Below are 27720 nucleotides of genomic sequence, written 5' to 3'. Positions count from 1 at the left end.
TAGTTTGTATATTTCTCCTCATTTTGCCTCGCTCTTGTACTTCAATGATAATTCAAAATAAACTGTCCTTTCTGTGCTGATGGACAGTCACAAACAGAACGTGTCGGAGTAGAGGAAGCAGGGAAAGTGGGGAGAGAGCGCGCACGCACACACACACACACACACACACACACACACACACACACACACACATACACACATACACACACACAGCCCACAAACTTTCACAAATGTTCTAGTGTATGTAAAGGCAGATGAATCAGTGCTTTGTGGTCGTGTCGCAGGGGAATACTGGCCACCCTGCTGGCCGCTGCTGCTGCTGCCGCCATTCTCACAGACAGCAAAAGACCTGATTTGATCTCAGACAAGTTCAGCCCTCAAGGAAAGGAATACAACACCCACAGATGCTCATGAATGGGATGTTTGATGCATTCATGTCAATGATTGTTACTGTAATTTTCTACTGTTTTTTTGCAAGGACACAGTATGACTGCAAACTGTGTTCCTTTAGAAGACACACAGTGACACCATGAGAAATGACTGTATAGTGATACAATATGAGAATAAAAGAAATATTATGACTGCAGGCTGTCCTCCTAACCCCCAGGAATCCTTACAGACATTGTGGTTTTTCATCAAGGTGCTTTATACGGCCTAATGGTTCCTTGGACATGTATACTGTATCTTAACTGTTGGCTATTTTCTGCTGCCAATAACTAGTTCTGACCGTGTCTTCCTGTCAAACAAAAAAACCTGGAAAAAGCAAAATGTGCAATATTTGTAACAGGAGTGGGCTGCTCTCATAACATCCACAAGTTTACCTTCACGTCACCTCTTGTGCGATCAGGTGCCTCCTCAAATAGATCAACCCTGGAGTTCCAACAGATGTGTGTGTGTGTGTGTGTGTGTGTGTAAGGTGGGGGTGCAGTGTGAGGGGAAGCAAGAGGGTTTGTGGAGGCGTGGTCCTCTGCGTTGCAAATTTGGCATATAAACGCAAAATGAGCAGCGGTCCCATGCAGCAAGCAGCGTACTGAGCCAGCTGAGGAATTCAGCAGGTACCTATAGACATTTCTGAGCTCTCTCTCTTCCAGCAGCGTGGATGTAAAGTGGGAAAGAGAACTGACTGCCTGCACTCATTTTATGTGATGGATGGAATTACAGGCTCCCTGGACTGGAAAACTGTCACTCTGCAATAATCTCAAAGGGTTGTGGCATCTGGAATATTGCACCTGAGAAGTATTTTGACCACTTTGGCGGAATTTAAAGGTAAACCTACAGTACACATTACTGCTCAATAAACATGGTTATTCTACTATTTAGGACCTGTGTGTGTGTGTGTGTGTGTGTGTGTGTGTGTGTGTGTGTGTGTGTGTTCTTGTTTCAAACAAGTGAGATTAAAGCGATCTTATCACGTTTTGTCTTTCAAATATATTCCTAGAATCATTTCACAATATTGTCTATTATGGAAGTTGTTGGAACTATTTAAAAAACCATCATTATCTAAAGATGTATGGTATTATTTAATCTGATTTTATATTAAAAATTAAAATGCTGAAAGCCTCCCTCCAGTGCTTGTTTGCTGCGCATGCGCACCAAATCTCGTGCTCCGTAACATAACGTGTGAAAACTCAGTTGACACTGGTCCTACTGTGTGTGGTGATGCAGTGACCTGCAGATGCACTCAGGCTGCTGAAAGCTGTAGTAGCCTTCCTGTTTGAAGTGAAGTCTCCTACAGTATAATTACAGCATTATTCAAACTGAGACAGAAGACAGATTCAAAGTGTCTTTGGGCTCTTCATAAACATGCTGTAGTGTGGGTAAGCTTGAAGAAAAGGGAGAAAATGAGTGTGTTCACTGATGTAAATGTTAATGTCAAGCCTGGATTTTCAGAGTCCATGTTCTTCTAAATTTCTATGCAGACCTGTGCATCATTTCAACATCACATATTAAACTGCTGCATGAAAAAAAAAACTCTATACTCCAGCTATTCCACTTAAACTTGCACTCTCTCTGTTTTGCAGACAACAAAAAGTATTCTTTATTCAGCTGCAGTAATTTCCCCATCATGAAGACGTCTCTTCCTTTCCCGGGCTTGGTTAGAGTGGCGAGCTTGTTGCTGTGTTTGAGCCAAACCGTCCTGGCCATGGTCCTCACCAACTCCACACAACTCGAGTCCATTCTGGACCAGTACAGGGACAAGGATGAGGAGTGGTGGAAGGCCAGGTCGAGAGGGAAGAGGGCAATCAGCGAGGGAGACATGCACCTTATCTTGGACTTGCACAACAAGCTGCGGGGTCAGGTCCATCCTCCTGCGTCTAACATGGAGTACATGGTAAGTTCTGAGGACACAGCTGTCTGTCATATAGTGTAGGTAAATCTACACTTGAATACATCTTATCATTCAAAAAAGTTCAACCCTTCATACCTTTCCTGTTTTTAATTTAAATAAATACCTGCCACCAGTTTTAGTTAGAGATAAAGAGACAAAATTAAATTCCTGGAGAACTGATGCAAAATGAGTTCATTCTGACTGACAGTTTGCTAAAGCACATCCGATGACACTTACAACCATAATGGGGCACATGCTGAGGCAGAGCACACTGGTCTTTAGGAAGTACACTGCATTAAAAGACTTTTATAAGTGGTGTCATTTTCAGCCCTTTAGATAAACCAGTTTAGTAGTTTAATTAGATTGTGGACAGGGCCGACCTTAGACTTTTCGGGGGCCCCAAGCAGGATTTGGTTTGGGGGTCTCTCTGTATTCAAATGGCACTGAACAAAATTGTGTATTGTAAATATTGGTATAAACATGCATAATATACAAATACGCATGTAAAGACTAAAGTGAGACCTGTAAGTAGCAACACTATCTTTAAATAGACTACAGTAAATACAGTATTTGTCAGTTACCACCAAAACAGTAGGGGGACAGTAAAATACTTACTTGGCCCACCTGATTTGTCCATTTCGCCCGTGTCACTAATTTTACTGTTTTGTTACTACTCATTGGAAAAAATGTCTTGAAATGTTGTATGTTTTTATTAAGTAAGTTAAATTTATTTTTTGTTATCATCTTGTGTTCATGAAAAAAAAACTGCTTCTATCACTTAATGGGAAGGGCCAGCTTTGTTTGTAGGGTTACTGGTATGAAAAAGCCCTGTTCACGACTGGCACATCATTAATTTTAGAGTTAGAAAACCATTTACGCTCACATTCAGCCATTTTAGAGTCACCAGTTAACCTGTGGGAGGAAGCCAGAGTACCCACAGAAAACCCATGCTGACACAGGGAAAACATGCAAACTCCGCACAGAGGGGCTCCCCCACCCAAGGGTTCGAACTCCCTACCTTGGGTTAGAACCTGGAACCCTCTTGCTGTGAGGTGGTGCCACTGCACCACTGTGCCTCCCACATCTACCGTATTGTATTTCCTCACTGTGTGTAAGCCAGTCCTAGATGCTATCAAAGTCTGGGCTAACGTTAATTGCCTAGCTTTGTCCTACTTCTATTGGATTTGGGGAAGTTAACACGCCAGCGTTTCACAATATGGTTGTAGGTTTGTACATATATTCATATTGTACTTATAATGCTAGGACTTACTAGCTCTACACTGCAATACAACAACAATGGAGTTTCTTTATTTCCATGTTTTCTACATACAGTTGTGGATCATAACCTAGCAAAGATGCTTATTTTTGCCTGGACATGTTGCTTTAGCCGTTGTCATTTAATGCAGGATCCTTGTTATACAAGTCTGGAAACATTAATAGGACAACTATAGACAGGTTTTAATGGTCTAGTGTGTAAGATTTAGTGGCATCTAGTGGTGAGATTGTAGATTGCAACCAACTGAAACTGCCTGTGTGCCAAGTGTGTTGAAGAACTATGGTGGCCAAAAACGTGATTGGCCCTATCTAGAGTCGGTGTTCGGTTTGTCTGTAGCACAACACAGTGAAATTCATTGACAAAGACCCACTCCGTATTCATAGTTTCAGGTGATTATATACTAATGCCAACATAGTTATTAATATTATATTCCATTTCTGCCAATATATCCCCCTAAATCTTACACACTGGACCTTTAACTAATTTATAGAGCTAATGTTAGCTCAACTAGCTAGCTAGCTGATAAAACTGCCAGCTACAGTCGCCAGTTTTTGGTAAAACTGGCTCATCGGGTATAATTGAGAAGCTGTTTTGTACTCTGTGTGAAATCAAGGACCTACTCTTCCGAAAATGTAAGCATTTTGAGTAATAAATCTGCCATCATTGTAATCTAATCTAATATCATTGTACACTGTAATTGCACCATGTTGGCACAGACAGCTTGATCAGCATAGCAACAGTAACTAAAAGTACCTTGTGTTTTACATGAAGCAAACATGAAAACATAGGTCAGAATGGATCATTTCTTCCCTTGTGACTGCATGTATACAGTACATTCACACTATCAAATAAAAGATTAGAGACACAACTCTCTGAGGGTTGATATCTGGTAAATCTGGCCAAATCAGATAGGTTTGACACTAAAGTCATATGTCTTTCTCAGAGAAAAGCACTTTCTTGTAGTTCTGTCAGCTCAAGACAGCAGAGCAGGGAAGGAAAAACAGAGGGAACAAGATCTGCAATCCAAAGCCACCATCTGGCTCGCTATAGCTCCTGCCTCCTGCTTGCCCGCCCTCGCTGACCCTGGCCCATATCCAGCTTTCACCCCCGCAGTGTTGTCCTGCCCTCTACCTCAACCATCCTGCCCTCCCTCCTTTCCTTCCTGCTCTACATCTTCTTACTCTATCACTCCATTTCTCCGCCTACTGAGTGTCTTTCTCCCTGCCTGGCCCTTGTGCCTTCTTGATCCTTAGCTTCACAAGCTTTCCCTCAGGCTTTCCTTCACCCTGCTTCATTTTCCCGCTCTCCCTTCACCTCTCTCCATCCATCGCAGCTCAGTTAAACCCTGGCCAAGGCCTGTGTTATCTTTTGTTTGATCCTCCACACATCTCATTTTGGGTGCCACTGCGGTGAATCTATTTCAAACATGTTGAGCCCCGCCGTTTGAAACGTGGGGCACAGTAGTGTAAATGTATGTTATGTACACTAATCCAGTGTTTCTTTAGCAAGGGATACTATTACTGATGATAATGATGTGGTAAAGCTGGGGACTGATGAGGGCAAAGTATTTGGTTTTCAGATTGCAGGATTTGGAGGCCAAAAGGGCTGCACTTTCACTGCAGCTCTGACTTCTTAATTTCATACAAAATCCAGCAAATGCCTTTCAAAGCACTATTGCATCTGTTCATCTAAATCACTTCTTGCCCTGCAGATTTTCCTGAGAATAAGAGACCTCTTAACAGGTTTCTATAATCACAGCCACTTTCTAAACTGTAAGTTGAATTACAAGCATTAAATTACACATGAACCATGTTGCATACTTTAGATTCCCAAAGTAAAGGATGTCTTCTTGTATCATGCCTCAATACTGGTATCTGGAACATTCACTCTAAAGACTGCACATCTTGCACTTAGCTCTGTAGCAGAGGTGGTCCTGCAGATGGCTGGAAACAGCTCTGTATTTTGGGAACTTAATGCTCTTCGGAATGCAAAAGGAGATTGGTAGTTGTTACCGTGACCTTTCTCCAAAGGCTGGCGGGCAGTCCATCTTCCTCTCTGCTGGATAATTGAGGGTGAAGAATAACAAGGACTCGGAGAGAATAATGAGCTGGCAGAGATCATTAGTATCCGCTGTAGATTGTTTGCAGTGAAAGCTTCGTGCAGAACTCCAATTTCATTATAACCTGCAACAGTAGTGACACATGGCACTTGTAGGTGGGTAGTTTTGCTTTATAAGTCGGGTTAAGGGTTCAATATGCTTAAAACAAATTAGGTTTTACAAAGTGTTGTCCAACAAAGGCAAAAGTGTTTTAACTTGTTCAGAGCAGCCACACGCTGCAAAATCTGCAGTCATAGGCAAGCCACGATAAAGTACATATATGGGAATTACGATGCACACTTCCTCACAGGCATTTATGGTGTTGCACTCCATGTTGGACACAAAAAGTGACTTGAATTAGTTGTGTAAAGAATGAAAAATGAGAGCTTGAGGGAGAAGTTCATTCAATATACAGTTTGTAAGATGTAGGAAGAAATGATTGTCGGCACTAATGGCTGTATGGATAGCGCATCTCCACTTCCTCCCATCGTACAAGCAAAAATATCCCTGATATGGCTACTGCCATCTTGCACTGGTGAAGCTGCCCAGTTGCAAGGCCCATGGTATCAACTTCCCACCCATACACCTGTCAGACCTATTGTGAGCAGTGCCATTGATTACAAACACCAATGTGCACATACAGCTGCCAGTAATGACATCAAACCCCTTTTTATAGCATCAAATAAGTAATTAAAACAAATGTATCAGAAAAAGCATCACAAAAACATACATCCTGGTGATAAGAACTACCTATAATTATAAGAACAATCTTTAGGAAAAATGTATTTGATGTGTACAACTACTTTTCAGATTAGCCCATGTCTTATCCACTAATATGGAGAGGGTACTGCATCCAACCACCAGGGAGTGATTGAGATGTTTAGACTTCATTTTGCAGGAGCTGTCATGTAATCTATCTATATTATACAGTGTATGGTCACCACAATCACTGTGCCATGATAATCCTCATAGTATTACAAACTGCTCTGCAGTTCCTTTTGTCTGTTAGGGGACAACTCACTGTTCTGCCGCTTCACAGCCTAATTCTGAAGCTCCAGTAGTCCAGAATCCCAAAAACAAAGTTGCAGTGCTCCAAAATTCTCCCAAAGAGAAGCGCATGGCTAATTATTATGCAGAATGGCATCATCTGAACTTCCTACTATGGCAAAGGCATGTCCCACTTTGGATAGTACTTGTTGCCTTCATTGGTTGGGTTGGTTTGGTTTAGGCATGACGAGTGAGACTGGTTAGGGTAAGGGTAAGAATATCAGAGTAAGCTGATCAGAGGCAGAGAAATGGACTTTTGCTCCAATAGGGCATTTTTCAGTAGCCCGGAAATCCAGACCCAAATCTAGAAAGATTTAGTGTCTGGCTATGAGTAATGCAAATGGCCCAGCTCGAGGGGCGGCACCAAGCATGCATTTGAAAATATCACTGCACGCAATTGGATAACACTACGACCAATCAGAACAATACACGGGGTGACGTATCCAGAGCACTACCAGTGGAGCTAACTGGTAGATTAGACTCTTGCCGTATCTGGTCGGCAAAACAGCAAAAACATCCTTATTGCAAAGGAAAGATTCGAGCGCCATCTTCTGTTCCTGTTTTAGAGAAAAAGCCAAGTCTAACTCGTTCATTGTAGCGGCCAAAGCCGTTTCAAACAAATGGTGTTCATCCGTAGCCATCTTGCAGTGTTTACTGACTGATTCCGGACTTTGTCGTCACAGCACTGTTGTCATCTGTTTAGCTGGCCTCTGGCCCACCTATATCAGATACACCGATGTGATTGGCGCAGCTCGGCTACAAAGGCATGGGTAATGAACATCATTACTGATTGCCAGAGTGACTCGCTGAGCAAATTCAAATTGTGCTCTAGCGAGAACTCTGGATTTCCAGGGTAATTTTTCAGACCATTGAGGCTTCAAAATGGTCTCTTACAATGCATGGCACCATCTGGTAAGCCCTAAATTCATGGATCTTTACTTCAACCTGCTCTCTCAGATCATATTTTATTGCACGCGTTGATGATACCTGTAGCAACATGCCCATCCATGCAGCTACTGGGCTATGATTGTCCAATAAAGGTTACATCATACTGATGTCCTGCAAATGTTTGGTCTGTGTCCCATCTACTTTGAAGTGAAACCCGCTAAACAGGCAAGCATGTGTTTCCTGTTGTGATTGTTGTGAATTTTTTGATTCACAATTTTTTGTTGTGAATCGACTTTTACTTTCATTTTTGGGTGAAATGTAATGTGACAGAATTAGCTTAACCCTTAGAGAATCATGCAGTCTTTTAAATGCAGTTAAATACAAATAAGGTCACCAAAATTGAAATAATCAGAATTCTGCCTAGCAGCTACAATATAATGCAATAACCATGGAATAATGTAGTATCACATGTCAACCATTCAGAGGGTTAGAGCAGTTTTTCACCTGATGTTGGTATGTCTGCCACAGCTGGATTGTGGCCAAAGGAGCAAAGAGTCAAAATATCCCTTCTCCAATGAGGCCTGAACAGTAAGCAGCTCAACAGTGAATGGGCAACAGTATGCACAATGTATTAGCCTTACCAAACATATGGAACACATCATGGTCAATCAGAGCAGTTACAACTCCACACTTAAGCACTATTCTATTAGTCTTGATGTGTGATAGCCATAATGCAACCAAACAGTATGCCAGCAGCAGAGCACACTGCACCTATTTTTCTTTCTCCCCAGCAAAGTCAACAGTAAATTAACTTTGCCGCAACATTTGAATTGTTCAATCCTGTATCCATGGTCTACTTCCCTACTTTGTTCATAACAGTCTTCAGGTATTTTGACCTCAATTGGGTTTAATTTTGTCAAATTTTTACAGTAAAGATGGCATCAAGCCCCCAAACAGAGACTCTCTGTGTTGGTAGCTTTTTCTGTCTACACTTGTTTTACGGGACCAAAACTTACTGGAAACAAGCTATGAAACAGCCACACTGAATAGTAGCACAAAGCTGCAAGTTGATGTGGTGGTGGTGGTGGTGATTCCTCTGTTTCCCTTCTCTCTCATGTATGTGTCTGTGTGTGCCAGGGAGTGAATGTGTGTGCTCAATAGGAGAGGCCTAGTTTTGACTACACTGTGTTAAATTTGTGAGAGGCATGCGTATAGCTTCTGTACCTTAAAGTAAAGAGCAGGTTCATCTCTCAGGTTCACTTTGTCTCGAGTATGCAAGGTTACTTTCAGATTAGTGTCAGTGGGATTTATGGTAGTTTAGTTCACTCAAAGAGAATGATGAGATATCTGAAAAATGTAATGACTAGCAATTAAAGCCACAACTATGGTAAGTGGCCACTTTGCCTGCTTAAATGGCAATCCAGAGTGGAGTTTCAGGTCTGCAAACATCTGTTGCACACAAAACGGCTCTGGACTCATTGAGTTTAAGCCCAGGAGAAAATGCTTTAGTTACCAGCTGAAAAAAATGTTAGCTGCTTACCTGAGCTGACCTTCAGAGTTAACCTTCATTTTTCCAAAGGCAAACAACTATTTAACCCAAAATGTGTGTTTTATTCTGTGTGTGTGTGTCTGTGTGTGTTCTGCAGGTTTGGGATTATGAGTTAGAGAGGAGCGCAGAGCACTGGGCACATACCTGTCGATGGGAACATGGACCGAGCCACATGTTAACGCAAATAGGCCAAAACCTTGGAGCCCACTGGGGCAGGTGTGTATGTACAAAGAAGTGGAGGGAGCTGTGTTGATTAAATTATGGTTTATATTACAGTATTATGATAAGAATAATAGTGTTTTCTAACAATATGCAACATCCCTCTCCACTTCGGTGTGAAATAAATGTTTGCCAGTGTTTTTCCCAGGTCTGCTAGATACGTAAATAAATGACTGTGTCCTTACATATCTGCCTTTATAGGGAATGGGAAGTTGATGTCATTCTGTGTTAAAGTTTGGGACAGGGGTGCCATCTTGTGAGGAATGTGCCTGCTAGGGTGCTTTGTTTTGTTTCGCTTGACTTGAAAGTTACGTCGGTCAAATCTGATGTACTGTAGAGGGGAAAAGAGACAGAAAAGAGGGACCCTACTGTTGAAACTGAATCGCAAAGCCAAGCAACAAACAACAAACTAATCATGATAAACAACATAGATCCATGTGACTTGGCAGCCCAAGACTGGATTACAGACTTAGATGCACTACCTTCACTGAAATGCCCACACATTGTAAATGATCTTCTTTTTGGATTGAGTGCCTATGCTTAATGTGAGATCTGCAGTGACTGGGGGCAGGATCAGCTAATTCACAAGCTTGCAAATTGCAGGAGCACAGTCATACTCACAAAGGTAAGGTGGCACTCCTCTTTTTGGCTCAATTAGCCTATTAAACCAAACAAAATACAAAAGGTAAGAAGCGGGTAAACGCCATAGCAGGCACAGGGTGTATTCCTCACAAAATGGCTGTCCCAACAGTATGACATACCTTTATATTTTCTTAAAGATTAAATATGGCAATATTCACTTTTCAGCTTGTTCTGCTGCCCCCAAGTGGCTAAAATGCAAATGCAGCTTCAATGATTCAGTAGATGTATCTTTTATTAAGGAAGTATGATTTTAAAAAATTGACTGTCTGTATCACCCAGATCGCATCGCTAAATTAAAGCCCATGCCAACCATACATCCACACAGGTGTTTTCACTTATTGTGGCCAATTACACCATTTCGCAGAACTGTCAAAAGGTCTAATTTTATATATTTTTTTTTATATAACTATAATTGTGGGTGTGTTCTAATAATGCTCGTTGTAGCAGGAAAAGTACAGGTGTAACTAACAACATTAATGATGACTGAGTTTCATTAAGTATTTCATTAAGCTATGGCAGGCAGCAAGCATGCACAATACCAGGAGCCTGGAAATGGCTCACCGAAACTGAAAGTGGCCCTTGTTAATGTCTTCAACCTGTGCTTTTTCCTGCTATGACATGATGAAATGTCTGCTGTGAACCTGGTCTAATAAAATCAGCCCTAGGCGAAGTGCCTCGCTCATGGAAGCCTCAACAGTTTAACATCTTATATACAGACATTGCCAACAAATTATCTGAGATTGCCTTTATAGACATGTCTTTAATGTATTTATTGTCACCTTTTTTTGTAATAATAATGGAAGGATACAGTATAAACACCTTCTGTGTGACTTTAGAGACCGCCCCCCTACCTACCATGTCCAGGCCTGGTATGATGAGGTGAGATACTACAGCTATCCCTACTCCCAGGAGTGTAACCCACACTGCCCATTCAGATGTTCAGGACCTGTTTGCACTCACTACACTCAGGTAAGGGCTTTTTGTATTTCCTCTTAAAGAGTTCATGCTTTCTGGAATTTTAGGGATTTACTTAAAACTCTATTATGGAACAGCCAACCATACCAAGCCTCCTTGAACAGCAGTGGGCTTTGAAGCCAATTTGTCATAGCAGCCAAATGTAGAATTACAGTGTCCAGGTCCGTCACATGATGCCATGGGGCCTAAAAGGACTTTTCCACATCCACTAACATTGTGAAAGACATGCCTGTAAATCAGTGGATACGTTTTTTGGATGTAAAATCCCCCCGTGAAATGAACTGTTTCACTATCAGGATTTGATCCATTAGATCTGATAATATTTCTACAAGAGACGCACAATTAAATCCTTTAATGCCTATTCCAGTTAGCAGAGGGCAAAACTGGAAGGTAGCCACTCAGACAGCATAAGTCTCTAATGCTCTTGCTGTATGAGACCCACGATGCGGAGGAAACAGGTAATTTTATACAGCAGAAATGAAGCTTTTCTGGTTTGATACACCACTGAAAAGGGGGCCATGCTTTCAGTGCTCTATCCAGTTGTCTTTACACATCCATACATACCCACACAGGAGTTTCTATGCCTGCGCAGGTGACAGACATTGCGGGATTATAATGTTTTCCAATTGTCTGTCCATCCGTCCTTACATCTGTCCATTGTCCGTGCATTTTTCCGACCACACGTCTGTCTATCCATCCATCCCATTCTTGTGAATGCAATATCTTTAGAACACCTTAACGGAATTTCTTCATATTTGGTACAGTCATCCACTGGGACTCAACAATGAACTGGTCAGATTTTCATAGTTAAAGGTGAAGGTCACTGTGGCCTCACGTCTTTGGCAATAACTCAAGAATTCATACACTAATTATGACAATATATCATTCATTCATTGTCTAAACCCTAAAATGATTAAGTGATGACATTTTATATCCAAAAAGGTCAAATGTCGTCTTCAGTTTGACACAATAATGTTTTGTAAAAACACTTTTCTGGCCATTATGCAATGTCTTAACTCAGATACTAATCGTTGGCGTGCATCTTGAAACTGTGCTTATTGTATAGCTCTTATGTGCTGTCAGATTACAAATGTGTGTGAAGTATACTTGCTTAGAATTTGTAGCCTCTTTGCAGAAACATCCATATTTGAAGCACTGTCTATTGTCATGGCTACATATGAATCTGGACAGACATGGATGTAAACTGTCTGTGTGAGTCACAGAGGACTACAACTGTGAGGCGGTAATTCTAGTTAGTTAGTTAGTTAGTTAAAACACTTATTGGGGGATGTTTAGTCTCTTTAAGAAATACTTTGATGTGAGTTCTTTATCAGATCAGTTTGATAAAAACAAGGCTGTTCTTCCAAGTTCTGAATGTTTATCATTATTGCTTACTGTGAAGACACCATGGAACCATGTTAAATCATTTTCTACTGCAGGTACTGCGTTTTATTTTGCTTGTCTGTGTGTATTTCAATTTTCAGTTGGTGTGGGCGACTAGCAATCGTATCGGCTGTGCCATCAATGTGTGTTACAACATGAACGTGTGGGGAATGATCTGGGCTAAAGCTGTCTATCTGGTCTGCAACTACTCCCCACCGTATGTTTTTGCTTGTTTCAATACTATGTGATACATCTTCTTCAAAATAAATTAAAATAAATTAGTAAGAGTGGTGCGGAGACCTGCTGCCAATGAATGCAATATCATGAATATAAAACGACTATAATTTCCAGTAGATTGGATTTATTCAATATAATACACCTCCATCTCTTGCTTATAAACACATTCAAATAAATTAGATTCCCTTTCATTTTTTTTTCTTTTCTTTTTTTTTTCAGGGGCAACTGGTGGGGTCACGCTCCATACAAATATGGAACTCCCTGTTCTGCCTGTCCAGCAAGCTATGGTGGAGGCTGCAGGGATAATCTCTGCTACAAAGGTGGGTTTTGTGGTCTTTTGCCATGTTTTATCTCCTTACTGTACATTCCCTTGAACCCAGCAAAAATTGCAGTTAGTTATTAAATGGCCAGTGTGTAATATTTGGCATGGTTTATTGTCAATCTGAATCTTTCATTCATTCATTCATTCATTCATTCATCTTCTAACCGCTTCATCCTCTTGAGGGTCGCGGGGGGGCTGGAGCCTATCCCAGCTGACATCGGGCGAGAGGCAGGGTACACCCTGGACAGGTCGCCAGACTATCGCAGGGCTGACACATAGAGACAGACAACCATTCACGCTCACATTCACACCTATGGACAATTTAGAGTTACCAATTAACCTAGTCCCCAATCTGCATGTCTTTGGACTGTGGGAGGAAGCCGGAGTGCCCGGAGAGAACCCACGCTGACACGGGGAGAACACGCAAACTCTGCACAGAAGGGCTCCCATGCCCGGGATCGAACCGGCAACCCTCTTGCTGTGAGGCGAGAGTGCTAACCACCACACCACCGTGCCGCCCCACAATCTGAATCTGAATCTGAATATTCTACCCATTAATATGTTTATACAAGTGCATAATTGCTATAAAATAAAATTCGTTTGGTTTTCGTAGCCTTATAATTATGCTTTTATATATATATATATATATATATATATATATAGCAAGGGCCTTGCTTTAGAGAGGTCGCCATCTTGCGCCGCCATGTATGTACGGCAGACCGAGCGGACAGTCCAGCCAGCCAGAGAATGCGTTTCGTGTGTATAAATGAACCAACGAAGACAGCAGAAGGAAGGAAGAAGGAGGAGCAGCAGAGAGTGTTAGTAGTTCATCGATAGAGAGTAGTGAAAAGTTTTTTTAGTTATAAGGTTTGCGAATGGACCACACTTACCACGCAACAGGAGAGAATGAACCCCAACCGTCATCTGCGAGGAAAAGAAGACGCAACTTCACTCCTTGTGATGCACTCTCTGCAGCGCTTTTCCTCCTGATGATATATCTCCCCAACGATGGCAGCAGTAGCACCGAATCCCATTTTGTGCATTCAGCCTCTCTTCTCGCCTGCTCAGCATCAAACACATGGAGTTCCTCATCTGTATGCTCCGGCTCAAACAGGTATGGCTCTGGGTCTGTGTCCGCTACAAGAAACTCTTCAAAATCACGTTCAAAGTCGTCCATTGCAGCTACTATAGTCTGGAGATATTGCTAGGCTAAATAAACAGCTGAGCTCTGTTTACCGGCTACGCTGTCAGTCAGTGTGCGGGCTGGAGGTTGAGCAGAGAGGGGAGGGGGGTCCCCACTCGGTATGATAAGCGAGTATGTGTGTATGAAGTGTGTCTGTTGCGCTAGAAGAGTCAGAGTTTGGGACGGAGTCTTTTACCCCCTGGAGTGTTACCGGAATTTCTGGAGTGCTCAAATAAACTGGCCTTTTTCCCGAACGCTCCTCTGGTCTCCTGCTCGTGAGGGATTCATTACAATATCGTAACATGGTTTAGATTTCTAAATAAATATTCACCTCGTCGCTAGATAGTCCTGAAAAACTCGTGTCTGCGCAAGGCTTTTTGTCCCTACGAGGCCACCGTCATTTACCCGACGGGAGGGGTGAGCGAGTGAGCCCTGCAATCTAGAATTTGGCCACTGATGTCACTGTTTTCAACCCATTTTACACACTGGCCCTTTAAGTCTTAATAGTTATGTAGTTATAGTTATTAATAGTTATTTAAGAAAAGGGTTTGTTACCCTGTTTTTTTTAGTATCAGCTACCCTATGGATATTTCCCTTCACTGGCAAGATTGTTTTTTTTAAGTGCCCAGTATAGCATTTTGTACATCAAAATATACATTTATAATACATACTTCAAGTACAACTTCTATCAATGTAAGACAAAGAAAATGATCAAATTGAGTGAAACAACTAGATGACAGTCTGGTTTCCATGTTTTCAGATGGGGGTGTTGACAGGCGTCCGGCTCCTGAGATTGAGGAGACCAACTACATTGAACCTGAACCGGAACCAGTGAGGGACAGGGAGCCCCAACCCAGGGCCCAGACGCCAAACCCCTCACCTAATGACAATCTAGAGAGAAACCAGGTTGTCAGCACAGAGCAGATGTGTAAGGACTGCTCATATAATACTACATATTTCCTAACTGTGCACTTTTAAGAGTACCCATTATTACTATTTCTAAAACGAGGTTGTGAAAAGCTCTTGTTTGTTATTTTAGGTCAACAGCTTGACTGTGAGACTAAGCTGAGGGATCAGTGCAAGGGGACGACCTGTAACAGGTGAATGCTCAGGAATGTGGTGACGCAGCAACAACAGGGGGATGTCACATATGTATCCTCCTGAGACCTTGTGTCCTTGTATGAAGACATCACGTTTTTGGTTTCCTGCACTTTATACTTCATTCTTCTGCTTAACATTGTCCTATTGTCATTGTTTGTGGACACTCTTTTGTGTCAAGACCACAATACACTAATCCATGTACAAACAAAATGGCAGCCATCTCTGCCAAGTCAGTCTGCAGCTCATCCTGAGATAAAAGTCTGATTTGAGGACAATGGGAATTTATCATAAGCTCGTTTGAGGACACTGGGACTTTATTATCATTGACAATGTTTAGTTTTTTTATTCTTATCAGGTCCTACTAATCCCAAATAGCTAGGAGAAATTAAAAATGCATACCAAACAAAAGTTCGGGTCTCAGGAGGATATTACTGTGTATGAAAATTCTGGGACACATTTGATCTACAAAGATAACTTTTGTTTCTGTCCATAGATATGAGTGTCCACCTGGCTGCCGCGACAGGCCTGGAAAAGTAGTTGGGACTGGATATTATGACATGGTGAGTGGTCACCAGGGACAGCTTAATTTTTTTTTCCAGATCATTTTGAAATGTTTTACATTTCCCTATGTAGGCCTATCCATGGAAAATTAATGTTGTTGTTTTTTTCAACCTGTAGACTGAATCACCATAATGTTGTTGTTGTAAAATTGATTTCAATTGCAGAGATGTGTGAAATTGGCAAACTTATTTTTAGCTGTAATTGTAACATTTAAAGAGATATACTTAAACATAGTGTTCCAAGCTATCTGAAATTTGAACTGTGCTTATTTTTTTGTACTGTGTTGCTTTGCTAGCATCTTTGATAAGCTAAATCTCCGGCATAGAAGCTTAACAATGTACTACTGTGGACGGGGGCCACAGTAAAACATATTTTAGCCACTTAATAAGACCCACTTAAAAAAATTAATAATAATATTAGTTTGGGTATATGCTATATTTGAAATATTTTCACCACTTTACCTTACATGCTATCTGACAGAGGCATCCACTCCTGTGTTCTGCAAAGTAAAATTACTGTTTTTGTCATTGGAGTGTGGTGGTTTTGAGATAACAGCTTTAGTTCCTGTCAGAATAAAAAGGTAAAGCGATGAAATTTTTTAAAATATAACGTTCACTTAAACTGATATTGATTTCTAAGGTGGGTCTTTTTTAGGTGGCTAAAAACTAACCAATTGACATTTGCTCAGCAGCATTTCATATTATGTACCCAACATGGGAGATTTCTATTGTAAACAAACATTGTGATGCAGTCTATAGTACCTTACTGTGCATTAACATTCATGTCTTTGTCATTTACTGCAGCAATCTAGTGTGTGTGGAGCTGGGTTACACTCTGGTGTTATTGACAATGATGGAGGGTGGCTGGATGTGACCAGACTGGGCAGAAAGCAACATTTCACCAAGTCATACAAGAATGGTATTCAGTCGATTGGGTATGAATCAGTCTCTGTTTTTAGTCTCTATTTAAAAGTGTTTAATACAGTCTAGAAAAAACTTACCCCATTTATGGGAGTTGATGGTGCATGGCTATGCAGCACAGATCATAACTTGATACAGTTTTCTTCAAATTCACAGGAAAAACAGAAGTGCCAATTCCTTCAAAGTAGAGTCAGTGCCTGGTAAGGAGAATACAATCATTTTTCACATGAGGTAACAGATACAGTAACATGTTGTCTGTATACAGAATAATTGTGAGGTCCCTTTGCTGTGCCTTTTTCTCCCCCAGTCAAGGCAGTGACATGTGAAACAACCGTTGCACTTTTCTGCCCTTTCAAGAAACCAGTACGACACTGCCCCAGGTAACACTCTACTTTAAGCTTATTCACTTAGGAGACTGAAAACACCTCACTGTTTGAATTAAACCACAATCAACTCAGCCGATGAGTCATAGTCATTCTAAAAGAGGTTTGCTATGTGGCCCATGTGATCCTCCATATTAAACGTAAAGTAACAACAATAGCCTAAAGCTGGAGTAAGTTAAGATACCATTAGCTACCCTACTAACCTTTTAACTTCAATAATAACTACATATTTTTTTAAATGCCATGTGTCATGTCTTGACAAAGGTTACCTGCAGGTTGTGACAGTAGCACCTGCCAAATGTGATGCACGTAATGCAGAGCCAGAGTTAACAAGCGCAAATTGCGCCTGGAAACTTTTAGCTGTCACTTTTAACACCCTGTACATCCATGACTTCTGGAGACAGCACTGGTGGTGGGGCCCTGTTCATTCCTATAAAATGACCATGATGTTTGGCACTACTTAGGCATCATTTGGCCCACGGGATCAGGCGCACTATGCTGAAGATGACCGAGTGCGGCAGATCAGTGCACTTCTGCCTGCTGGGTGGCTGACTTCTAGTTTAGCACTCCGCTAACTTGAATAAAGTTAAAATAATTTATTCTGCTGCTCTTTCAGACTTTCCAAATGTTATAGGATCAAAATGATTAAATCTCGATAGTGGAATGAATTATTTCGCAAGGGCTGTGACACTCAAAAAAATGTATTCACTGATTTATAGACATCTCTTTCTCAATGTAATTCCCCCAGAAATTGCAGTACCCCTGTTTGGCCACTACCAAAATTGGCTTTAGTGCCAGACACCTCCTGGAGGTCTGATCCATAGCTGAGATTAGCACAGCAAGTAGACTAGTGTGTGAGTCAATAGTCACATGGTGAAAGCAAATGAAACACTGGAGCAGGAAGACCTGTCTGCAGGTGTCCGGTCAGCTAACAGCAATGGAGAGGATTGTGTATACACAGGAACAGCGTGTCCGTGTTTCTCTGCCATTGTAGGGTCTGCGAAAAGAAACACATCCAACATGCTAATGCACATTTGATGGCATCATCCTGATGTGTCTGTCACCATGACAAGGGAAAAGCAACCAGGGCTGAACTCCTTAACCTGGGTGCTTTTGAGCAGCCTGTAGACACAAAAGCAGCACAGGATAACACAATTACTGAAGGCATTGGCATTTACAGTTGGAATTAATTGTAACTCTCACACTGTTTTATTTTCAATTATCATTGAATGCTTTTCAGTTTTATAGTATATTGTTACCTTTTGGGAAAGTGTTTGTTTAGTGTTTTGCAAATGTGTTTGAAATGCTCCTTATTCTTACAGTGACAAGAGTTTAAACCTAGTTCTTCAAGAAAATTGTAGCACACCACAGTTAAACAGAATTTCCCCTATAACAAAATAGTGGCTAGCAAACGTGTTGGTTGTTACTCTTAAGTGGCTAGTAACTTTGGAAAACAACTAGCCACAGTGGCTGCTGAGCAAAAAAAGTAATGCCAAGCCCTGGTTACCTGCTTTGCTGTTTATGATTTTCTTTATTAACAAACTATAACTCTTCCTAAACAGTGATAACTCCACCAATGAGATTATTCCAGCCTTTCATACAGAAACAGCATAAAGTAGTTTTGGTGTGTGCACTGATATATCCTAGGACCTAAAGTGAGCTCTGGCTTTTTCTTCAGGTTGTATTGTCCCAGGAACTGTCTGCGTGACAGTCGAGCCCGAGTCATTGGGACGAAATACTACTCAGATGTAAGTTCTTGCAACATTATCATAAATTGACCATCACAGCTTTTCATTGATTTTACTGGAATTATAGACCTATTTTACAGTAGACATTTTGACTCATAATCAGTACAGAGTGGGTGTTACTCTGTTGTTGTTTTTATATCTGCATGCCTAGGGACAGCGGGAGAAAATTAGCTGTTAGCTAACTCTGGTGCAAATAATATTCAACCAGTAATTGCACGAATATAGTTAAATACATAAAAGACGTCATCTTCTCGGTTTATTATGTCACCATGTGTAGATGACCCATTTGAATCCTGATGATTTTATGATGGTGATAAATGTTAGCAGCAGACTCTGCATTTATTCTCTGGAGAACAGGGGAAATTCTTCTCAATATTTTTTTCTTATATGAATGATTTGATGTAAAGACCTGTTTTTTTTTCTTTTTAGAAATCCAGTATTTGCCAAGCAGCCATTCATGCAGGAGTTATCCAGACTGAGTCAGGAGGGTACCTCGATGTAATGCCTGTAGACAGAAGGAAGCAGTACAGTGGCAGTTACCAGAATGGGATCACCTCAGAGAGGTAAAAAAAAAATCATATGCACAGTGTTTATATAAGACTGTACTCATCCAAAATACAACCACAAAGTGTTTTTAACAAGCAGAGGTTAAGACCTATGTTCCCAGGGTCCCAGGCATCGACCTCAAGTGGTCGTAGTAGTGACTGTGGGAGCAAAGTCCGCTGAGGGTGGGTGGAAGTGGAGGTGGATGGATCAATCATGCACCAGACTTTCAACCAGGAGACTGGTGTTTGTGTCCTGTAGGACACCAGTAGTCAAAGTAGAGTTACAACAATAAAATGTAGTGTGTCACTGTATGTCACTCACATGATTTCACATGATGTATGTCATGTGAAATATGTAATGTTACCAGCATAATAATTTTAAGCCAAATCATGATGTTTTTTCTAAATCAAAACTTGTAGTTTTAGTGCAATTGTAGTCTGCTATCTGCATGTTACTGTTTCCAAATCCCAACAACAACAGCCCCCGAGCTAACAACTGTCATGCTGAAAATGGCATGTTTTGACAAAGATCTGAAACGTGCAAAAAGGCATGTCTGTTTTGGTGAATTGTTGCAAGCCCAGACTCCGTCTCACAGGACTCGAATGTTAATCTGTTTTGTTACAAGACCAGTCTTAATTGATTTGTCACATCATTTTTTACCCTTTCAGCTGCATGCACCACTGCACATGCACAATGTACCGATCTGTTCCATTTCACCCAGCAAACTGTCTGTGGTTTTAAAGGGTTCAGTGAGCTCCTCCAGAGCTAAAGTATAGGCAGGCTCACCTCTAGGGCATCAATTATCAAATTAAGTTTCTCTTTTCTATCACTAGAAGTTGAATCACACAGTGACATTTGACTGTTAATGTTTTTTTGGTGGAGCCATTTTAACATAAGCGCTTGCTTCACCACATCCAAATGTTCCACCAAAACAAGTTTACCCCTGATTATATTTTGCAAGAGCATTGCTGCTGCATTATGGGCTTAGTGCCACCCAAGACAATTGTGACTGGTTTAAGGAAGCAGAAACATGCTGGAGAGTTTTTTGCCTATTGCAGAAAGATAATGGGTGATTCCAGACCTTTCTCTGGCGTTGACGCATTGCTTAGGAGATAGGTCTGGCTACAAGAGACTAGTGCAACTGTGACCATTTCTTAACATTACCCACATGTTTTAAACTCTGACTATTATCAGTTATATGAGTTATTCTAACATCCACCAGTAGGGGTGCTAATTTAGGGGACACTGGATGAGAGGTATGAATGTACGACTAATGTGGTCGTATGGGTTGGAAGACTTGTTGGTTTATATAGACTAAGCAATGGCCATATATAAAAATAAATACACTCAGCTATGTAAAAATACACAGATTTTCAATATGTGTATAATTTATTTAATGTTGTGTTGGACTTTTTTATACAAGTCCAAATTCTTATGTGCAATTACCTCAGTCAGTGTGATGAGCAAATTTCAGTGACTAGTCAATATTAGAATCCATCTTGAAAACAATACATGTTATTAATGTGAAAAACAACACGTACATTTACCACATCTCTGTTCTCCCCCTGCTCTTCTTCTTCCAGCCTAGTGAACCCAACAGGTGGAAAAGCCTTCAGAGTGTTTGCAGTCATCTGAAAAACCACTCTCAAAGGACAGAACACCATCATACATGGCCACTTCACATCCAGCAAACCTACTCATTATCATCTTACAACCCGTAATCACATTCATTCCTACAGTCAATAATTCAGCTTTTCAGCTTCTGACACTGACACAGTGTAACATGGCTTTACTCAAGGCTTCCCCTCTAAATTTGGTCATGAGTGAACCAGTGTCCAATAATAGCTTAGCAAAGGATGTTTGGCAAATGATGATCCTACATGTCTTTTGCCTTACGTCTTTGCTAAATTTATATAGCTGACCATAATAATCACATTGGACTACCATGATATCATGATGCGTTTTTTTAACAGTGTTTCTTAAGGTTGAATACACACCACCAGATTTAGCACCACTCCAAATGCTTCCCACAGTTTCAGATCATGAAGGTTAAAATGTAACATCAGAGGTTTGACCAAAGTAATTTTAGATGTATGCCTCAGCTCTATGTAGACATACACCAGGTAAATAATGGGGCAGACAGATGCAGAGTCATAAAATCTGTTCAGACATGTTGCGGGAACAAGATTAGACACTATTTAGTCAGGCCATCTGTGCTGAAATTAACTCCCTGGGCGTTTGTTTTTATCATACTTGCCCAAAATACAATCTTGTATATTTCTATGGAGGACCAAACCAGACAAATGATTAAATCACAAATAAATAGATATGATATAATGAATAATTTTGGGGCAAAATTAAATACAGCAGATAAATAAATTCATAAATATGAATAAATTAATCTCAACTGGTTTAATCTAGGTTGTACTTTCAAATTATCATTTTCTTTGTATGTGCAGAATTTCTCTTTTTATTAGTGGAATTTATCATTTTAATTTACCTGGATTGTTTTTAACGTGTGGGACCTGGGTTATTTGATCTTCAGTATTTAAAACGATATATTTTCTCTGAAGTGTATAAACTAGGCTTCAAAATGTCCATATTCTTGTTTGGATATTTATGTCTAATTACTATATTGATATTAAAGGTATACTTTGCTGATTTTCAACCACTTCTGTGTCACCATGGTGTTGAAAGTGTGGCAAAAGAACAGTGTTAAGGCGCTCCCTGTGCCACCAGCACCCTGAGCTCCCCGCCCACACACCAGCAGTCATCGATGATGTGAAATGATACATAATGCATCAGCATCAGCAGATTTTTGGTTTCTAGTGTGGAGTTACTGGCACTTTTGGGACAGGGGTAAACCAAATACCATTCATCTGCAAGTGACTCCCACACCATGGCGGCATAGACTTGTTGAAAATCAACAAAGTATCCCTTTAAGGTATGGTTATGGTCAGGCAAATAAAATATGGGGTCAAAGGTAGAGAAATATAAAGTTATCTTCCTTGTGTACTTCTTTCAGTACAGTTATAGTTATTGAAAAAAAAAACAAAAAAAAGTGTTTTGTCACAGTGGTAATATACTTTATAGCAACAATGCAGGCAGTAAAACTCAGATTGTATATTTTTGTACATAATAACGTTGTAAATAATATTGAACCCTTTGCTATGAAATGCTCACTGCTGTTGCCTTTTCATTAATATCTCTAACACACTGCCAGCCATTCAAAGTCAAACAAGCAGCAAGCAGTAGATGCTGAAACTGATTCTGCTAACATGTATTTGTCACTCAAGCTTTTATTTTTTATAAAGGACAAACAATACTTTTAGTATATTCATATGTTTGTAAATACTGTGTATGTAACATATTGTTTTATTCTATGCTGCATTTCCCAGCTTTTGTTTATAGATTTATATAAATGGACCCTGGCTGGCCAGGAATGTGCATGGCAGAATCACAATTAAAATACTTGGAGATTAAATTGTGTGAGTGTGTCATTTCTCAGTGTATAAAGAGTCATCATAAACCAACCACCAACTCAGAAAAATACTGAACCTAAATTTTGCTAACTCAGAGTTACAGGCTGGACTTTACTCCTCAGTCTACCTTGTATTATGTTACACTTGTTTTCACATATGGTTGTGGACATATGGTTGAGTGGCCACAGTATTTCAATATCAGTCCCTACAGCGTCCAGATAGCCTGAGGAATCTGCATTAACGTTTCAACAAAGTCTCAAATTCAGCTGCGGATCAAACCTTCAAGTGAAATTTCTTTCTAGAAAGCTGTGGGTGTTTCCAGGAACAGCAGGGAACACAGAGGAAGAGAAAGCTGCTTGTTTCAGGTCCAGGGAGGAGATCTTATCTACCAGTCTGCTTGGCATGTTTCAAGTAAAGGCCAAATAAGTTGTCAGTTCAGTCAAAACAGTAGATATGTCATTACAGTTTATGCTCTGTCAATCCAATTAAAGATTTCATTTTTGTTATTGCTGTATATCCAAATGCCTAAAATAACACCACTCAGTGCAGGACTGCTGATTTTGGATTTGAGATTCACAACATTTGGTCTTCTAGGAATAAGAGAGTCTGAAGCAACATCATAGTTCCAAAGTCCGATTAGAAAAATAAGCAATTCTAACCACCAGCCTGATCTGCACTCTGTTTTAAAGGTTTCATCTTTCATTTTTCACCTCGTTTTCAACCAAGGTGATACTTTAAGGCATTGCTGGAAATGTGCTCCTGGAGTGTTTTATATCACCTCTCATTTTTCAGTTGAATCTCAGTGAACTGATGTTTAAGTGCTCAGGACCACTGGCTGTGGCAGCGCCATACAGACAAAGACCAGCTTTGTGTTTTGCTGATCTCAACTTCCCGGGATGCATTTCCGCTCCCTCATCTGGATTGGCACAGATGTGGTCAGGCTACAGCTAAAAAGACCCCGCCAGTCACCCCTTAACACACACATACACACACACACACACACACACACACACACACACACACACACACAAAGAAGAGTATACACATGTACAACTCAATTATGAAAAAGTCAGGACAGCGTGTCAGATGTAAATAAAAACAGAATGCAATGATTTGAAAATCATTTTGGACTTATATTTAATTGGATATAGTATAAAGACAAGTCCCAACCTAAAAGTTGGGACGGGGCAAAAAAAGACTGACAAAGTTGTGGAATGCTCAAAACACACCTGGAACATTCCCCAGGTAAACAGGTTGATTGGTAACAGGTGATGATATCATGATTGGGTATGAAAGGGGCATCGTTGAAAGACTCAGTCATTTACGAGCAATTGTGGCACATGGTTTGCCCTTTTGTGAAAATATTGCACAAGCAAATAGTCCAACAGCTTAAGAACAACATTTCTCATAGGAATTTAGGGATTTTACCATCTGAAATCCATATTATCATCAAAGTTTTCAGAGAATCTGGAGAAATTTTGACATGTAGGGGAAAAGACTGACGACCAATTAGAAATTCCTATGACCTTTGACCCCTCAGGCTGCACTGCATTAAAAATTGAAATAATTATATAAAGGATATCACTACATGGAAGCACTTTGGAAAACCATTGTGAGTAAACACAGTTCATCTCTGTATCTACAAATGCAAGTTATGACTCTACCACGTAGAGTGAAAGCCATATATCAACAACATCCAGAACATTATATTGTTTGTGGTATAATGTTTGTGATGTTGTGTCCTTAGGGCCAAAGAGGAAAGAGAATCATCCAGGTTTTTACCAAAACCATGTTCAAAGCCATCATCTGTGATGATATGGAGGAGTGTTAGGGCCCATGGCATCATGGGTAACTTGCTCATATGTAAAGACACTATGAATGCTGAAAGGTACATACAGGTTTTGGAGCAACATATGCTGCCATCCAGACGACGTCTTTGTCAGGGACATCCATGCTTATTCTAGCAAGATGATGCCAAGCCACAATCTGCATGTGTTACAACAGCGTGGCTTCATGGTAAAAGAGTGCAGGAACTAGACTGGCCTGTCTGCAGTCCAGACCTGCCTCCCATTAAAAATGTGTGGCACATTATGTAGCACAAAACATGACAATGGAGACCATGGACTGTTGAGTACCTGAAGTTGTATATCAAGCAAGAATGGGAAAGAATTTCACTTTCAAAACTTCAACAATAATGTCCTCAGGCTAACTGAGTGTTTGTTTTTGTTTTTTTTTTAAGGAAAAGGTGATGTCACACAGTGGTAAACATGCCCCTGTACTATTTGTTTTGGAGCGTGTTGCAGGCATCAAATTCAGAATGAGTGCATAAAGTTTATCCATTTGAACATTAAATATCTTGTCTTTGTACTGTGTTTAATTGAATGAAGGTGGAAAAAGATTTGCAAATGATTACATTCTGTTTTTACTGATGCTTTACACAGTGTCCCAACTTTTTTGGAATTGGGGTTCTACAGTAGACACACACCCACATAAGGCAAACACACAATCACGCTTACCATTACTTTATAAAACCCAGAGGGACACCATAACAAAATAAACAGTGTTAATCATGGAGGTGCACCGAGATGTCTTCCTACTACTCCTCTGGTTTTGTGGTTCTGTTTATAAAAACTACATCTTGTTACATTGCGCGATTATGCGAGATCTCGTGGGTCTTCGTGACTCCCGCTGTCCAGCAGAGCTGCACCGCTCTGCACAGCAAACGCAGCCGGTGGGTGTTGACGGACGGCGGAGCAGGCAGCGGATAACCAGCACAGCCGTTCCGCAACAGACACGCATCCAGTGGAATTCTGGCGTGAGGGCATGCTACTTATAGGTGAAGATGTGAAGGTAAACACATTAGTGAAAATGCATGTGTTTGGAATGTACTGAGCATTCAGCTGGATAAATGAGACTTGGATTATACTGCACAAGTTGTGTGAGAGTTTGTAAACCTATGTTTTCAGTTTTGCTGTTGATGATCATGGTCCCTAAATGGTCATGAAGATTTTACGCCTTTTTTGGATCCTCCCCACACTGTGGAAGCATGCAGGAAAACAAAGTTTTCTTCACAAATTCAATGAAAGTGAATTTGTAAGTTGCTGATATAAAAAATGGTCATTTTGCAGGTGAAGTATTGTTCAAACATGGTAGAGCATTTCTAAAACAACATTTAGACAAGGACACTAAAATATCAAAAGGTGATTATCAGTCCAGTCAATACAACCTAAAGTGATATGGCTTGATTTACCCCGAAAATGTATATCACATAAAGAAAATATGAACCAAGGCTGAAAATGCTAACTGGGTTTGGGCCAGGTCTCCTGGAGAAAAAAGGCAAGCATCACAGTGCTGTCAAAATTCACAGGACTCTGTTGCAGAGGCGGCCATTGGCACAGGACCCCTGTGAACTGCTGCTGTCAGTTAGCGAGCCTGTCAGTCACAAAACAGTCAGTCAGCCAGCATGCCAGTCAATTAGAGGCCTTTCCAAGTACTTAGAGTCGGCAGGCAACACTTCATCAGCATGAAATTCAGTTTGTGTGTCATAACTCTATCAGTCAGACAGGTTTGGTCAGACAAATAGCCACCCACTTAGCCAAGCAGTTCATTACAGCAGAAAAGCAGGCTTTTCAGTTAACCAGGCTGTCATTCAGGCAAAGGTTCTACAGTGGTTTTCAGGATTTTGGCCTCCTAAAGAAAAAGTTCAAGAATTTAGGAAATACAACCATCCATTTTCTTGATGAGGGTTTGATAAGAAGATCTAAACCACTCATATCTATCTGTTAAATATAAAGCTAGTGCCAAGAGACACATAGTGTATAGATTAGCATAAAGACTGAAAGCAGGAGGAAACAGCTAGCCTAAGCATATTTCAGAATATGTCAAACTATTTCTCTAAAGTTTTTCAACACTGTCATATCTGAACAACAGAACAGGTCAATTTCCTCTGACTTCCAAAACAACATATATGACTGTCCCCAAAGCAGCATACATTACCGTCCAAATGGTTGCAGCTTTCAACATGCTCTTAATGTTAGGAAATGGTCAGCGTTATGCTATAAAACTTTGTTGTGAGGTTTATAAACAAAACTATGTGTTAGGTTTAGAAAAAGCATCGACTTTAAATAAGTACTTCTGTTGCTAACTTAATCTACAGTGACAACCGTCACATTTGTCATGTTATATTCGTCACATTACATACATCTGTGCATAAAGAAGTATGCTACAAATATCAGCACACTAAGCTACATCGGTATTAAAGGAATTTAACATTGACTTTGGGCTGGTAACACTGGATTCCTGTGTAAAAGTCCTGTACCTGTTTGACCCACCCACCATCCCTGCCATCCACCCGATAGGGACCTCTTCTCCTGTATTAATTACTATGGCCACTAGAGAGGACTGCCTTACAATAAACATAAGTATGGGTAGTAAAAAGCTGCTTGCACAGTGACCTGTAGTGTGCCCCAGGGATGATGTATTCTGTAGTTAGCAAGTTAGCATTGCGCTGGTTCCCTCGTCAAAACCTGTGGGATTTTTCCATTGGATTTTGGATTATTGCTGAAAAAAAGCTTTGTGGCAAACAAACGTTTATGATACTTTCATGTTTTTATATTATATTACCATTATATTAGGGCAGCGCCCCCCTAATATAATGATAGATAGGGGGGTGTCGCCCAGGACGCCATTTAGGCTAGAACCGCCACTGGTAAGTGGATGATCAACGGTACCCATGTAATTAGCTTATACAACACATATATTGTAAAGCATTATCAAACAATGCCTAGCACTGCCACGGTGTGTCTGTGCTCTGTGGAACATGGCAGAGTAT

General features: G+C 40.6%; 1 protein-coding gene across 1 annotated transcript; it reads left to right on the top strand.

Annotated features, from left to right (window-relative positions):
* Positions 1–1011: 1011 nt before the first annotated feature.
* Positions 1012–22835, top strand: LOC125901983 (cysteine-rich secretory protein LCCL domain-containing 1-like). The gene is made up of 15 exons (XM_049598050.1): positions 1012–1266; positions 2022–2332; positions 9285–9403; positions 10885–11017; positions 12508–12623; positions 12863–12963; positions 14909–15076; positions 15188–15248; positions 15743–15809; positions 16614–16744; positions 16887–16930; positions 17038–17110; positions 18792–18861; positions 19291–19424; positions 20991–22835. The coding sequence occupies exons 2-15, from the start codon at positions 2066–2068 to the stop codon at positions 21040–21042; spliced, it is 1536 nt and encodes a 511-aa protein (XP_049454007.1). The 5' UTR covers positions 1012–1266; positions 2022–2065; the 3' UTR covers positions 21043–22835.
* Positions 22836–27720: the final 4885 nt, after the last annotated feature.

Source organism: Epinephelus fuscoguttatus, linkage group LG15 (genome assembly GCF_011397635.1).
Source record: "Epinephelus fuscoguttatus linkage group LG15, E.fuscoguttatus.final_Chr_v1".
In the NCBI taxonomy this organism is placed as follows: Eukaryota; Metazoa; Chordata; class Actinopteri; order Perciformes; family Serranidae; genus Epinephelus; species Epinephelus fuscoguttatus.
Note: the sequence above shows the minus strand (reverse complement) of the source record. Positions and strands in the feature narration are given on the sequence as shown.

What these genes read in the sequence shown, in the direction of transcription:
- LOC125901983 (XM_049598050.1), top strand. Translation starts at nt 2,066, where the DNA reads ATGAAGACGTCTCTTCCTTTCCCGGGCTTGGTTAGAGTGGCGAGCTTG. An exon ending in AATGGTATTCAGTCGATTGG is followed by an intron (nt 16,745 to 16,886) that starts GTATGAATCAGT and finishes TCAAATTCACAG; the next exon opens with GAAAAACAGAAGTGCCAATT. An exon ending in CCAGTACGACACTGCCCCAG is followed by an intron (nt 17,111 to 18,791) that starts GTAACACTCTAC and finishes CTTTTTCTTCAG; the next exon opens with GTTGTATTGTCCCAGGAACT.